At 44.4% G+C, this 17172-nt stretch overlaps 1 protein-coding gene across 2 annotated transcripts in view; it reads left to right on the top strand.

Moving 5' to 3' along the window:
• SEMA5B (semaphorin 5B) overlaps positions 1 to 17172 on the top strand; it is a 583078-nt gene that overhangs the window by 486605 nt on the left and 79301 nt on the right. For both annotated transcript variants that reach the window (XM_088460747.1, XM_088460748.1), the window contains 2 exons: positions 11553 to 11670; positions 12083 to 12258. In XM_088460747.1, the coding sequence (XP_088316873.1) occupies positions 11553 to 11670; positions 12083 to 12258 (294 nt within the window). The remainder of the gene's footprint in view (positions 1 to 11552; positions 11671 to 12082; positions 12259 to 17172) is intronic.

Below are 17172 nucleotides of genomic sequence, written 5' to 3'. Positions count from 1 at the left end.
GTGTATGAGATGGATGTCGGACATATAGGGGTATTCAATATGGGTGCGATAACATAGTTTTTTGCGTTAATATCACTGGTTTTAGTTTTACACCGTATTCAGTTTCAAAGACTTATCGCAGTTTTGAAAAGTCTTTGATAAAAAACGGTGATAACTTTTCACCATTGAATAGGTGTCGAAAAAAAGTGCAGAATTGGGGTTTAGGGGTGCAGGCTTAAAAAAAAGCCTGCACCCCTGAGATTGACATTTAAAAAAGAACTGTCAAAAAAAGTTTAAAAAATAGGGACACCCTAAAAAATTAATTTCAAAATTGGGGTGCAAAGAAAAAAAATGGGAAAAAATTGTTAAACAATAGGGAAATAGGTTCAGGGCTATTCTGTATGTATGCGGCAGATGTTTTCTAGAATAGAATTATAGCGGCAGGTGCACAAATGCAGAATTTTTAAAAACTGACATTAGGGACTTAAAAATATGCTAGTACCCATTTTCATGTACCCCAAATTTGATGGGACAACTTAAAAAAACAAATAAAATAACCTAAGTGCTCTTCTGCATCACTTCTTCAATGTCGGAAAAAAAACACCTGCTGCGGCTATTTAAATCCCCGACTTTCAATTAAAGGCTAAAACGGGGGTACCCATAGTGTTCCCCCATGTTTTTACAACTTTAGGGGGGTCTTACAATTATTTTAAGGAAAAATTCGTAACTTTACGCAAATCCAACTTCGGAGTTTCCCGTTTTCATTAATTTTATTTTCAATACGGGGATAAGCGGGAGTGCGCACCATACCTTTACGCAGAAAAAAACTCCGATATGAAACGTTAACTTCGCCAGGGAAGTTAACCTTTCATATTGAATACCCCTCATGCTATGGCACATATGCAGGTGCAGACTCGCATGCAACTTGTTTAGTAGCCACTTTGCTTATACATGCCATAATGACTTTTAGTGAACATGTAGTCTGCTGTTGTTGAACTTGTACTCCCATTATGCCCTGCCAATTTGTTTCAGTAACGTCTAAACAAGTACAGTAACACTTTTATTCTCTATGTCTCACTGCTTTACCTGCCTGTATCTCCCAGACCATAAATGGCTTTTCTTCAATCCTGGGAATGTTTGGAAATTCCAGCCGTGCCTCAGGTGATGCTAAATGTGAGGGCGGCAGAAGAAATTTCTTTCTATGTTACTTGCCTAATAATGTTGTCAGTCAGCTGTGTGCAAACATGTAGGAAGCAAGATATCATCTTTTATTATTACTGTTTATTTGTAAGTCGCAGAAAGCTCTGCAGCACTGGATAGTGGTTAACAAACCATGTATAAAACAAATCAGCATGTATATGCCTGCGTTATGCAAACCACCAGCGCAAAAACCACATCACAATCTTTGTTTCATGTTTTTTATTTTCTCAGATGATTTTCTAAAAGTGAGTAAAGTAAACATGAGCAAAAGCAGCTTAATTCATAGTGCATACAATATAATAGATTCTAAGCGATTCAGCATCTTGTAGAAGATATACCACCCCATAGCTATCATATACAGCCCCATAACTATCATATACTTCCCCATAGCTATCTTATACTGTCCCATATCTTGTACAGCCCCATAACTATCCAATAATGCTCCATAATTATGATATACAGCCCCATAACTATGTTGTATTGCCCCATAATTATCATATACTGCCCCATAACTAGCCAGTACTGCTCCATAACTATCGTATACAGACCCATAACTATCTTGTACTGACCCATAACTATCTTATACTGCCAATAACAATCATATACAGCCCCATAACTATCTTATACTGCCCAATAACAATCATATACAGCCCCAAAGCCATCTTATACTGCTCCATAACTATCTTATACATCCCCATAACTATCTTGTACTGACCCATAACTATCTTATACTGCCAATAACAATCATATACAGCCCCATAACTATCTTATACTGCCCAATAACAATCATATACAGCCCCAAAGCCATCTTATACTGCTCCATAACTATCTTATACATCCCCATAACTATCTTATACTGCCAATAACAATCATATACAGCCCCAAAGCTATCTTATACTGCTCCATAACTATCTTATACATCCCCATAACTATCTTGTACTGACCCATAACTATCTTATACTGCCCAATAACAATCATATACTGCCCCAAAGCTATCTTATACTGCCCCATAACTATCTTGTACTGCCCAAGAACAATCATATACAGCCCCATAACTATCTTATACTGCCCAATAACAATCATATACAGCCCCGAGGCTATCTTATACTGCCCCATAACTATAATATACAGCCCATAACTATCTTATACATCCCCATAACTATCCAGTACTGCTCCATAACTATCTTATACATCCCCATAAATATCTTGTACTGCCCAATAACAATCATATACAGACCCATAACTATCTTATACTGCCCAAAAACAATCATATACAGACCCATAAGTATCTTATACTGACCCATAACTATAATATACAGCCCCATAACTATCATATACTGCCCCATAACTATCTTTTTCTGACCCATAACTATCTTATACTGCCCAATAACAATCATATATAGCCCCATAACTATCTTATACTACCCCATAAATCTAATATACAGCCCCATAACTATCATATACTGCCCCATAACTATCATATACAACCCTATAACTATCTTGTACTGCCCAATAACTATCATATACAGCCCCATAACTATCTTATACTGCCCCAATAACTACCATATACTCCCCTATAACTATCATATACAGCCCCATAGCTATTATATACTGTTCCATAACTATGCAATACAGCCCCATAACTATGCAATACAGCAATATAACTTATTGTATTGCCCCATAACTATCATATACAGCCCTATTACAATCTTGTACTGACCAAACACTATCATTTACAGTCCCATAACTATTTTATACTGCCCCGTCAACTGTCTGTTACGGTCTCCGGAGATGCCTCTTAAGGGAACCATCTGGAATCCGGATAGACAGGGAGTTACGAAGAGCAGGTGTAGAATCTAAGGTGCCAGGAAGGCCAATGGTTTGGCTGGAAGGAGCTTGGATAGCTGAATATCCTGTTGTTTGTGGAGCAGGAACTGCTAATACAATTTAAAGTGACACATAAGCCGATGGTGTGGCTGTTAATGTGACCTGTGAGTTAGTTCTGCGGCTAATGAGCCGGTATTGATGGTTAACAGGCCGATGGTGCGGCCAAGGAGCCGATGGTGTGGCCAAGGGGCCGATGGTGCGGCTGATAAGCCAATATTGATGGCCAACAAGCGGATGTTGAGGCCAAGGGGCCGATGTTGCGGCTAACGAGCCGATGTAGATAGCCAATAGGTGGATGGAGCAGCCAAGGGGCCGATCTTGCGGCTAACGAGCCGATGTAGATAGCCAATAGGCCCATGGAGTGGCTAAGGGGCCAATGTTGTGGCTAACGAGCCGGTGTAGATAGCCAATTGGCCGATGGAGCGACCAAGGGGCCGATGTTACGGCTAACGAGCCGATGTAGATATCCAATTGGACGATGGAGGGGCCAAAGGGCCGATGTTGCGGCTAACGAGCCGATGTAGATGGTATCCGATGGTGCTGTGGCTAGGCGAGCCGGAGGCAGCTCAGAGCTGACAGGAGACATAGGTCAGCGACGAGGGAGCGCCCAGCACCTGCTGCAGAGAGCCACCGGCAGCACAGAGAGTCGGGGAAGCTGGTTTGAGACAGGGAATCAGCTGAGATGCGGCTGAAGTCAGAGGAGCCGGTCCGGAAACAATGGAGCGTGGAGACGGCAGAACAGCAGCATGTCAGGAAGCAGGTGAGTGGAGCGCTGACCATGCAGCAGCCGATGGGATCAAGAATCCAATATAGTCGGCAAGGCAGCATGGATCCAAATGGGTTTATATATCCAGGAGCACAAATCAACCAGCTGGTGCAATCGTGACCTTACTTCCTGGGGCGTGTCTGATTGTCCTGGCCTGGGAAAACACTGGATTAACCCCATCCTGTCTGGGCACTATTTAAGAGGCCAAAACGCAGTTGGTAAAACTATCATGTACTGCCCCATGACTATAAAATACAGCCCCATAACTATATTTATACTGCTCCTTAACTATCATATACAGGCCCATAACTGCCCCATAATCACTGCTGTAGCAGGAGACCTATGCACCCTGGGCCGGAACACCCCACCCACTGGAACAAAAGTGATTTTGTGCAGGACGCATCCTATTTAGCGAGCTGCCTCTCCAGGGTGTCATTAGGGCAGTGATTGTGCTGACCCCTCAGCCTTGCACCCTGGGCGGTGGGAGCTGTTAAACACATCACATTTTGGCCCTGTTCATAGCTATTATATACAACTCAACATCCGCCGCATAAAGTATATCTTTATACCTGCTATGTACAGCTACAAACTTAACATAGTAGCCCCATAATGCCCCTATATACAGCAGCATCATAAGAAATTATTACAACACCATCATGCCACCATATACAGCACCATTATTGCCGTATAGTCTCATCATGTCACATGCAGCATAAAATTGTCATATTTATCTGGTTACACATGGATATTATGTTTTCCCTAGTTCCACCTGCATTTCAGTCTTACCAGCCTTCTATCATCATTTTCTGCTGATAATGAATCCTTGTGCTGAGGAAAGGATATGCTATACACAGGTGGAGTGGGCACAGCAGTGACGGTATATATATGAAATATAAATAAATATATATATATATATATATACTGTATTTATAAATAACTCAACGCGAGGGTTCTATGTAGGACAGAAATTTTAATTTCGCATTCCCCAAATTCACATTCATCTCTGCCATGTTGTTTTCCCCGCTCTGACTCATATGCGTCCATTTTCTCGGTGAGAACTAATCATTTTTCCAGTGCTCTGTTTGACATTCTGTGTAAGTTTTCTAATCACATTTGAAACAGAATCGTTACTCAGAGAAATGGCACTTTAGAAGTAGAGGGTTTTTCACACTTGGCTAAATCACATTATAATAGAATAGCAAGACAAAGTAGAGGCAGAGTGCTCCGCTAGACGGACCACAAGAGTCCCCCACTCAGACAGCCCTGATTAGAGGCATTTCACCCCCATTATAGCCAAAATGGCTCAGATACTAAATTAACCCTTTCAAGGCCCAAGGTGACTGGAAAGTTATTTGCAGCTATAGACTGGCTGTAATATCTGCATACATTCTATTTGGTTCGCCTGTGCTTTTAGTATAATTCTGTCCATCTAGGGTAATTAAAATCTTCTATTTAGGGGTAAAACTGAGGTGACTATGGTTGTATTTTGCTGGTTTGTTCACCCCCCACCCCCTCTGCAACCTGGGGCATAAATCATATCCTGCCTCAGCTTCCCCTGTGCTCAATCTTGGGGACCTCAGTGCTGAAAGCAACAAGTGTTCTAAGTTTTCTAACAAAACAGTATCCAAGCTTGGCCACTGCCTGCTGTTGCCTATGAAAACTGTGTAGACGGACAGACATGCCACGGCACCCCAACAGTGAAAGCTTTGTGTAACATTTGGCCTGATAAACCCACAGCACAGAGCCCAAGGATATCACTGGGGCTCAGAAGATTTGGGCAATTATTCCTCCTTGGAAGAGAGAAAAAACTTGTAATAATCATCTTATTCAGAGGGACGGCGCTGTGTGTTTGTACGCGTCTCATCCCCCGGCTTTCTCCTGCAGGCCTTGGAGATCTTCATGAAATGATCCAGTGTGCACGGGGTTGTGTGGCTGCTTTGTATTCACAGCCATGTTTAATGTCAGACTGCCTTTGAACGTGAGCTTAAGGCAGTATATAGGGAGATATAGTATGACTCCGATCCAGTTCTGTAAAGACAAAACAAGAATCAAGTGTCTAATAATACACTTCTGACTGATCTGGCCTGGTCTTCACAAGTGTTTGTGTTTTGCTGTGAATTAGCGGCAGTTACGTCAGTGGTAGAAACTCAGAGATCTGACAACTGAAACTTGTTATCCGTACAATAACCACGTCCTGTCTCATTTTATAACAGCTAAAAGCACACAGACCCAATGTACTGACGTTATTAATAAGGTAGGAACGGTGAATTGTGGAACATTCATAGTCATGCTGAAAGTGGGTACGGACTGTTCACAGAGCTGATGGGCAGGCGAGCGCAATAGTAGTTTCCTGCATTTGGGAAGAAATATCATGTAATGCATATTATATGAGAGGACAGTGAAACATTATATATTATAAATAATTCCGTCTCAGCGTATCTAGTATCTCTGTTGCAGCTTCTAAACTCTTTCTGCTGCTGTTATCTGTGGAAAAAAAATCCCATCACATTCATTTATTCACTGTTGCTTTTAGCTGCCTTATCTTTCCATAATAAATCTGTGTTTTTGGTCAGTCTCTATGTACAACACAGGACCACCTGCAATGTTAGCCATCATATACTGTACTTGTTTATTCTTGGTCCAGATTTTCTCAGTAGCAGGTTGAGTATCCCATATCCAAAATGCTTGGGACCAGAGGTATTTTGGATATCGGAATATTCCGTAATTTTGAATATTTGCATACCATAATGATATATCTTGGGAATGGGACCCAAATCTAAACACAGAATGTATTTATGTGTTATATACACCTTATACACACAGCGTTAAGACAATTATTTTATACAATATTTTCAATCATTTTGTGGCTCAAACAAAGTTTGTGTACATACAGTACATGAAATTCATATATGTTTCATTTACAACTTATACACAAAGGCTTAATGTAATTTTATACTTTATTTTTAATAATTTTGTGCCTTAAACCAAGTTTGTGGACATTGAACCATGAAAAAGCAAAGGTTTCACTATCTGTCATGCAAAAAAATTCTGTATTTCGGAACATTTCATATTTCAGAATATTTGGATATGGGAGACTTAACCTGTATTGCCATATGGAGCATGAGAGAGCAAAGAGTTAGAGTGTGAAGATTAATTAGAAAGAGCGAGACCAAGGAACTTCAGTGCAGGAGTGAAGCTAGGGTTTCTGCCATCTTTTCCATATATAGTAATCATTCTTGACTTGCTTGAATACAGTCATCAGTATTGTAAAGACTGAAATGTTTGTAGGGTGAGGGCAAAATCCATTACATTAAGGTGCCAGTGCTTGCTGCATTCATTCTGTGGTTCTGAGGATTCATCACTTTTAAATAGAGCATGTTGTCTGTAATACACTACCTCACCCACCACAGAGTATCGCCACAGACTGCTATATAATACAGAGAGCATTGCAGTGACCACCATCTATTGCAGAGAACATCACAGTGACCACTGTATAATGCAGAGGGCATCAGTGACCACCATATAATACAGAGAACTTCATGGTAACAGCCATATAATGTAGAGAACATCACAGTAACGCCATATAATACATAGAGCATCAGTGACGACCTATAATGTAGAGAACATCACCGTGACCACCATACAATGCAGAGAGCACCAGTGATGTCCTTATATTGCAGAGAACATCAGTGACTGCCATATAATTCAAAGAGTATCAGTGACTGCCATATAATACAGAGCAGAGACATGCGATAAGGTCAATGGCTGCGGAGGCACTGGCTAGTATCAGAGCCAAATTTACCCACACATATATAGCACAGATTTCCCCCATACACAGATCTCCCTGTTGCACAGATCCCCCTCACACATATCTCCCACTAGCACAGAAGATCCCCCCCTAGCACAAAAGATTTCTCCCACAAACACACAGTGAAGATCCCCCACCCCTTTACACATAAGGTGCCAGTCCCTGCATAGTGACGAGGTGCCAGCTACTGGAGCCTGTAGGAAAAAACGGTATCCTGGTACACAGTGATTACAAGCCCCCAGACAGTGTCCTGTTGTCCACAGCAGACCCTCCACACTTATTTCTCCTTGTTTGTTTTCTGCATATTCCATTTCCTTCCCTCATCAGTGCTGCTGCTGAGCTCCGTGGTCTGAGTACTTCCTGGGTGAGCCCACTTCACTTTACTGGACTGGTCACCTGATCGTCAGTGGTGTTAATCAGAGCTCAAGGCACGCTCTCCCTCTCACTGTGAGACATGCCTCTATTAGCTCTTTTTCTCTGTGTTTTATTGGCTGCTTTTTGGCCCAGCCCCCAGCTCCAGGCACTGTCTGGTATGGATACCTAATTAAAACCTCTATGCAATCCTGTCTATACCTTCTAAAATTGTGGCTATTTAGCGTAATGAGTCGCACAGTAAAAAAATGCTTTCAGACTTTGAATGTGGTTCCAAAGCACAAAAAGTTATTATTCAATATAAAAACAGATGGTTACACGCTGTGATCTAAAGACAATTAGTGCAAATAAATCATACAGACCCAAGGTACAGTTGTTATATACGCACGCGCTCTGGGCCCAGATACCGGCATCAGCATTAGAAACCTCCGTCAACAACACAGCAAGAAGACTCAAGACTGGGGTCAGAGAGCGCACATATATACTCTTACGGGGATAGGCAATACAATAGACAAGTTTGACATGATTCCATTGGTTCTTCTTAAAGGTGCTTCTGTTACAGGATAGTTCATAGGTCAATTTGAATGGATACAAACAGCCTCTAACAACCCTTTGTGTCCTATTTCCCGCTGCATGCTAATCAAAGCTGCTAACATTACAGAGTACATTTTAATGTTTTAACTCTCTTTAGTCCATAATTTGCAGACGCATGTTGCGATCTTCTCACCGATGATACCGGAAATCTGTGGAGACACAGTGGATCAGTACAACACCAAACACGGTCTGCTTACTATGTACTAAACCTTAGATATCAAATAACCTTTATTACACAACATTAATAATTACTGCATAAACCTTGGATATTACACTTTAATACTAGGGAACCTTTTATGCAAGTGTGCAGTGTGTAAGTATTGGGAAATTGGGAAAAGATGCTAGTTAGCGTTGTGCAACTATGTGTTTTGTGGAGTACATAATGGTATGTGTTTTGCAGGGATAATCATTTTATATGTTTTAATGACTGTCTGTATTTGTATGGTGAGGACCTTTAACTTCTTTCTCTTGCGTGGGAATCGCACGACGCTAAGTAATAGCATCGCCGTATGTACTTATAATGGCGAGTTTCACTAAAATGGCGCTGGGCGGCCAGTCACAAAATGGCGTCTCATTGCCATTCGCCTCATCTCTTGTCTCTCCCTGTATTTCTAGGGAGTGCTGCAATTTTGGTGAGTTTTGCATATAAAAACGATCAGAATAATACAAAGAAAATATTTATAAGTTATAAATATCTTCTTTGTATTATGGAATCATTTTTATAGTCAAAACTCTGCAGTCTGACAGGTAGCATGACAGGGGAGGCTCTACGTCCCCTGCCTAACCTGATTGCACGTCCCTGATACAGAGAGCATCAGTGCACTGGCGTCACAAGGGGAGGTGCGGAGGGTGCGGCCATACTCGGGTGTCACCAGCCGAGGGGTGACACCAAAATGCTGGCTTTCCCTCAGTGACAGGAGCTAGGTGCTGCATTACATGCAGCACTCGGCTCCTAGCACAGTGAGGGAGCTGGCACTTCACACATAGTGGTCCCCGGGGGCAGCCTGCACCTCCGGTAGCCCCGGTGTGACACAAACGGGGGTTCGGGCCATGAGGCCATGCCCCAGCCACAAACCCATGCGGTCACGCCCCCTTATTTGCCGGAGGCTCCCCACCGCAAAGAGAGGTAGAGACGCCACTGCATCAGTGACTGCGATATAATACAGAACATTCAGTGAATATTATACAATATAGAGAGTTGAAAGCCTGTGTTCCTCTTCTTATAGCCACAATAGCATTCAGCAAGCAGCAGCCAGGCAGGTCCCACCAAGGCTGTGAGCGAGAAGGAGGGGCTATCAGAGGGGCTATGCATCCTATTGCTGTACCTAACTGCTTTCCCTCCCCACTCCCTGGTGACCAGATATTTAATAAAAGTACACTTTATCTTCACACAATAACCTACTTCATCCCTCTTGTAAGATTCGTAATTTACAATAAAAAAACAGCTATATGTTAGAGCTGCAATCCCATGTAAAACAGAAATCACTGGGCCAGGGTATAAGAAGAAGTTTGGTTATTACCATTTTTCCTTGAGTTTTTTTTTTTTTTATTATTTCAAATTGCTAATACTGCTTTATAATTCTGCAGATTTGACATGGCAATCCCAGTTACATGATGTAGTTAGCAGAGAGGCTTTTTCTTGCTCCTCTGGGCTCTGTTTTCATTGTGACATCCTCCTCCTGCTCCCTCCCAAATCTGGGCCCTATTGTTGCGTACTGCGCATGCACCACAGTGTGTGACTTAGCATTGCGATCGCATTACGATCACTCATGCAGAAACAAAACTATCGCAGATGGAGGGACGGAATGTCAGCGTTTGGGGGTGGTGACGGGATTGGTCGGAGAAACGCAGGCGTGCCTGGCTGTTTAAACGCCGTTGCATGGGCATGCATAAATTATCCACTGTGACGACATACGCAGCTTGAGTGCTCACTGTGGCCCTGATTCAGAGCCAGACACTCTGACAGAGCGCTCGCTCTGAATCAGGGCCGTCCTTCTTAATTTTTAGAGCGGCCTCCTGGCCGCTCGTATAGCTGTGGGTGACAACCCACAGCTATAGCGAGCGGCCAGGAAGATGGTCGTGATGGTCAAGACCATTGCGACCATCGGGCTTGCGACGAGACCCTTGTGGTAGGGTCTCGTTGCCGCAAGCCCTGTAGTGCTTTCGGCTTTATCAGAGCCGAAGGCACTCCCACTGACATCACTTGTGATGTCAGTGGGGCCGGCCCCAGACGGTAGTACGGCTCCGTCTGGGCAGCCACGCCCACCAAAGGGGGCGTGCTGTCACTCACCATCGACAGCACGCCCCCTTTGGTACGAGACCCATAGCGACAGCTTGCCCGTCGCTATCCGGGTCTCGCGCATGCGCACGACGGGGCCAGGTCCGTCGTGCGCATGCGCACTGGGCCAACATTGACCCGCTTGCAAGCACTCAGCGCTCGCGAGCGGGTCTGAATCAGGCCCTGTGTGTGACGAGGTTAGCAATTTCTGAGTAAGGTCAGACCTGTTGTAATTGTGCGTGAGGGGCCGATGTAACTCGATGTTCCAGATGTATATATAGGATTGCAAGATATTACGGATGTGCGAAAGCGGTAGTGGGTGTCTCTGTGTTAGCTTAGGGGGTCTCTGTACTGGCTTTGTGATTGCAGTCATTAGTATATTTTCGCAGCAGACCTGCGTGCATAATCGCAGCTGCGTTCGCAATAGCGATGCGTAATGAATCAGGCCTTCTGTTATCACATGGCATGCTGAGATCTGTGAGTCTGTGTCTGTCCTCCAGAGAGATTTTTAAAAGGAGATAACGATTTGCATGTGGACAGCTAATAATGCAATGCTTAAAAGAGACTTAACTTCCTCTTTACATTTTTGGTATAATATATTTTTGGCACATTCTTGGTTTAATATATTTATTCTGGTTGTTTAATAAATTTGCCTTATCTGTTTCCAGGACTTGTCTGGGAGCCAAAGACCCGTACTGCGGCTGGGACAGTAAGAAGAAACGCTGTACGACGCTTGAGGACAGTTCCAACATGAGCCTATGGTTCCAGAATATCACTGAATGCCCGGTGAGTAGAAGTACGCAAACACAACACGGGCACTGAGAGCAGCAGTTACAGGACATATTTCTACTTTTGCTCACTCTGTATGAAATTGCCTTATTTAAGTTTCATTGTTCAAACTTAATTGTGTTTTATTAGCATGGTTCACATAGTGAACATGTGATGTAACATCCAATCAGTGAGTTTGGCTGTGTTTTGAAATTGATGGACATCACACACTGTGGGTTGATTGTCAAAACCACTGAATTTACTACAGGTCGTTTTGACCTTTTAAACTCATGACACTGTCATTCTACAATGGTTTAAAAATCCTGACACCTGGGAAAAAAACAAAAACAAAATGGAAACACAAAAATTTGCTGGGGCACTTTTTCTAGTTATACATATCTTGTGCTGACTGCCTATGTTAATTTCTCAGGTCAGGAACTTGACAGTGAACGGAGGTCTGGGAAAGTGGTCCACCTGGCAGCCTTGTCAGCACTCAGACGGAGACTCCACCTGCCTATGTCGATCTAGAATCTGTGACAATCCCCAGCCCCGTTGTGGGGGACGTGACTGCGAGGGGCCGCATATAGAGATAGCCAACTGCTCACGGTAAGTGGGAAATTCCTTCATGAAGCACTAATCTATTGACACCACCACCATCTCCTTTAGCCCTCCCCCCACCTCCCCTTCCCCGGCAGCCACCAGCGACTGACAGCAGCAGTAGACTCTGGGCACTAGCCTATGCCCATGCACCCAGGGGCCTGTGTGCACCGTAAACCCTGCACCCATTATAGATACGCCCCTGCATCCTTGACTCCTCCCTCTCCTTCAAACAATATATCCTGTACCTCTCACAGTCCTGCCGTTTACAACTGTCCTTTCTCACCTTGGAGGCAACCAAGATCCTCATTAACTCACTGATCATCTCCAGACTGGACTACTGCAACCTCCTCTTATCTGGCCTCACTGACTCCCACCTGTCTCCACTACAATCTGTCCTTAATGCTGCTCCCCAGCTCATCTCCCTCTCTAAACGCACTACATCTGCCTCCTCTCTCCTACAAGCCCGTCACTGGCTCCCCTTCACAACTCATTTCAAACTTCTCACTCCAATTTACAAAGCCCTCACCAAATCCTCTCCTATTTACATTGTTGACCTCCTCTCCCTCCACACTCCCGCTTGCCCACTTCGCTCCACCAATGAAAACAGACTCTCCTCCCACCTGATCACTTCCTCCGATTGTTACGTCCAAGATTTTGCCCGTTCTGATCCTCACCTCTGGAACTTTCTACCTCTTCCTATCAGACTCTCCACCTCGCTACAAAATTTCAAACAGGCTCTCAAGACCCACTTATTCATTAAAGCCTTCCAGCTCTCATCCTAAAGGTGCCCACACACATAGCGATATTTTACACGATCTGGCCGATTCCGACGAATCGTGACGACAGATCGTGTAAAATATGGCCAAATCGTGAGGAAATCGTGAGTCCTAACTCACGATGCGATGCGCGTCCCCGCTGGTCGCACATCGCATCGTCAGATCTGCCGTGCAGTAGGGCAGATCTGACAATCTGGGACAAAATGCACTGGGAAAAAAAAAAAAAAAAGTTAAGATGCACGATAGATCTTAAGTCAGATTGAATGCTTTTTACTCCAAATCGTGTGTAGGAGCTGCCGGGGAGCTTCCAGGGGAGAGTTCAGGTGAAATCGCACACATCGTGGGATCGTGTGCAGATCGGTATGTGTGTGGGCACCTTAACTCACTGCCCCATGCTCCTTGCTCACTGTCAATCCACTATGTGTCACCGCTGTCTGTCTGCCCCCTACTTTAGATTGTAAGGCATCACAAGCAGGGCCCTATTCCCTCATATGCTTTTACTTTGCTTGCTTAAACTGCCATATCCTCCCCCCTGCCTATAACAGCACCCACTGTGAGGTGGCGAATAGCAGGTGAAACTTACCTGTATCCGCGTGTGCAGGTCCCCCGACGAGTCCCTCCGGCGCTCTACTCCGTCCTCAGGCTCCGGAGGCTGGTCGGACATGTGTGCTCCCCAGCAGAGCACAAGAAAGTTTAGACAAAAAAAAAAAGTTTTTTTTTTCTTTTCTAATCTGTCATGTGGTCTGCTGGGAAACCACATGACAGACCAGCAGGACGGAGCCGGAGGCTGCTGCGCGGACAGGTAAGTCGGGGGGGGGGGGGGGGGAGGTGAGCGGAGGGGGGTGGGGGTGGGGGTCGGTGGGGTACACAAACTTAGCGCATCTGTAGGCAGTGCTGCGCATGCGCAGCACTGTTTCCAGATGCGATAAGGTAGTGTAGGCAGGGAAAAGTATCTATTTCCCGAAAAGCTGTCATCGCAAAAATGACAGCTTTTCAGAATAGATACTTATGGAGAGGTGGAATGATGAATTCCACCTATAATTAGCTAGAACTCCATGAGAGTTCTAAAGCTAATTATCTCCAGAGAATTTTTAAGTTTAATGAATAGGCCCCAAAGAGTTAAGAGGGCCCAGCTCACAATAGGCTTTGTTGAGATGATCTGCTGGGGGGGATTTGGTGAGATGATCTGCTGGGGGATAATTTGGTGAGTTGATCTGCTGGGGGGAGGATATTGTGAGTTGATCTGCTGGGGTGGATTTTGTGGTTTTGATCTGCTGGGGGGAGGATTTGGTGAGTTAATCTGCTGGCGGAGGATTTGGTGAGTGAGTTGATCTGCTGGGGGAGGATTTGGTGAGTGAGTTGATCTGCTGGGGGGAGGATTTGGTGAGATAATATGCCCAGCAGTGCAGCCCAGTGGAATGCTAATAGAAGTAACTTGCTAAAGAAAGAAACCTGGACTTGCATATGGAGTCTGTAACAGAAACTCTGCACATTCAGGAAATTTTTTTTTTCTTTTTTTTTTTTCTTCTTGTTTTCCCTATTCATAGTCTGACACCTCCGCTAGCTGCCAGACATGCCACTAGAGGAAGGGGCTCTACATAGAATTTATTCCCTGCTCTTAAAAACATGCAAAGAAAACAAATGCTGCTTTACTTAATTTACATTAAGGGCCTGATTTGGAGTTGCACTCTAACTGCACGCAATGGCAATATGCACAAAAGTACTGCGCATGTGTCCGATTCGCACTGTGCATGTGTCCCAATTGTTACCACAAGGAATCTAGTCAGATGCGGGTACCACAGGGAGGTTGGTCAGATGCGGTTACAACAGTGTGGCTAGTCAGATACGGTTACCACAAGGAGGCTGTTCAGATGCGGTTACCACAGGGTGGCTAGTCAGATGCGGTTACCACAGGGTGGCTAGTCAGATGCGGTTACCACACGGTGGCTAGTCAAATGCGGTTACCACAGGGTGGCTAGTCAGATGCGGTTACAACAGGGTGGCTAGTCAGATGCAGGTACCACAGGTTGGCTAGTCAGATGCGGTTACCACAGGGTGGCTAGTCAGATGCGGTTACAACAGGGTGGCTAGTCAGATGCAGGTACCACAGGGTGGCTAGTCAGATGCGGTTACCACAGGATGGCTAGTCAGATGCGGTTACCACAGGGTGGCTAGTCAGATGCGGGCATTTCGCTAACAATGACTGCGTCTAAAGAGGCAGTAGTGCTGGCACAGTACGCCATCTTTAGACAGAAATTGCACCTGCCATATGGCAATTTACAATGCTACGACTAATGGTGAGCACCAAGACATATTAGCACCTCTGCCTGTGGGCTTTTCAGAAAGAACAGAATCAATCACTGCATTATCATAAAGGCGTGGCTGCGTGCACCTCTGAATCAGGCCCCAAGACAGCCTTTCAGTATGAAATCTAGTTTCTGATCCACATAGAGAGACAGATGTTGTTATTCAGGGTCATAAGGAGTGAGTAAGGCTCTTGTGTAATTGGCTTTACAGTGAGTATTCTTATATAGTAGAAGTTATCAACCTATGCAAATATCTTTTAGAATAAGGACCCGGCTGCAGCAAAAGACAGTCACATGTGCGTGCAACTCGGAATCAAGTCCTTTGTCCGGAATGCATCATGTCATTTAAACTTTATTTGATTACACTGATCTCTAGAATGTACACCAGTGATTCCCAACCTCGGTCCTCAAGGCACACTAACAGTCCTGGTTTTAGTGATATCCATGATTGTGCACAGATGGTTCAATCAAAATAACTGAGGCACTAATTAAGTCACCTGTGCTCAAGTATGGCTATCCCTAAAACCTGGACTGTTAGTGTGCCTTGAGGACCGTGGTTGGGAACCCCTGATGTACACTAAGGGCTCTATTTATTAACATTATTTTGACTAAAATAAAGTGAAAAAGGGTGTTTTCACACCCTTTTCACATTATTTTAGTATCACCTATAGTTATTACAGGGCAATTGGAGTAGAATTCGTAAAATTCTACTCCAACCCTTAAGTATCACTTATGTTTAGTAAAGCAGATCGCAATTCCCATAATTGTAATGGGAAATGTGATCCGACCAGAGTTACTAAAAATAAAATGTGAAAAAATATCGGGGAAAGCCCTGTGATAATAACGCCACCTGGAGGTGGCGTTATCCAGGGTCTCCCCGGTTACCGGACTCCTGGCCTGCTCTAACGGGGAGAGCAGAGCCGGGAGTCAGTCCCAGTAATCAGCTGTGTGGTCTAAACAGACCGCAAGCTGATTACTGTAAAAAAAAGAAAAAAAAAATAGTAAAAAAAAAAATTCACTTACATGACTCCAGGGACCAGTGATCGGGCCTCCGGTGATGACTCCTCTCTGGTCAGCTAGTCTCCCATAGTGCACTGCTGCCCGGTCATCAGGTGATCGGGCCCCAGTGCAGTATGAGAGATCACCTGACCGGAGGAATGGAGAACATCCCCGGAGGCCCGGAGCATGCAGGTAAGTGTAATTAAGGGAGAGGGGGGTCGCGGGGGAGGAGGGGGGTCACGGGGGGGTCCGTGATTGCGGGAGCGGGGCTTAGCGCCGGGGGGAGGAGCTTAGCGCCGGGGGGGGGTAGCAGCGGCGACCGGTCGGTGCATGCACGGGCACTTAATCACGGTATTTTTTGCAAAAATACTGTGATAAGGCTCCGAAGGGGATTTGCAGGGACAGAGCTTTATCGCAAGCTCTGTCCCTGTAAGGAATTTGTAGTAAATCCCTGTGATATTGCCTGAATTCGCAATGCGAATTCACTCGGTAATATCACACTACAATCTGCATTCAATATGCGGATTGTAGTAAATAGAGCCCCAAGAGGTATATTTACTAAAGTGCAGGCTTTTAGAAGTGGAGATGTTACCCATAGCAACCAATCAGATTCTAGCTATTATCTTCTATAAGGTGCTAGATAGATGTTAAGTAGAATCTAATTGGTTGCTATGGGCAACATCTCCACGTCTAAGACCCTGCATTTTAGTAAATATATCCCCCAAGTATTTCTTACGTACACACAGGACTATTTTTCAGCAGGAACTTAGTTTCTGATCCTCTAATTAACTATGGTGTAATGTCCTGGGACAAAATATATTTTCCATAACATAAGAGTT

The sequence above is a fragment of the Taudactylus pleione genome, unplaced genomic scaffold (genome assembly GCF_031769625.1).
Source record: "Taudactylus pleione unplaced genomic scaffold, aTauple2 ptg000977l, whole genome shotgun sequence".
Lineage (NCBI taxonomy): Eukaryota > Metazoa > Chordata > Amphibia > Anura > Myobatrachidae > Taudactylus > Taudactylus pleione.
Note: the sequence above shows the minus strand (reverse complement) of the source record. Positions and strands in the feature narration are given on the sequence as shown.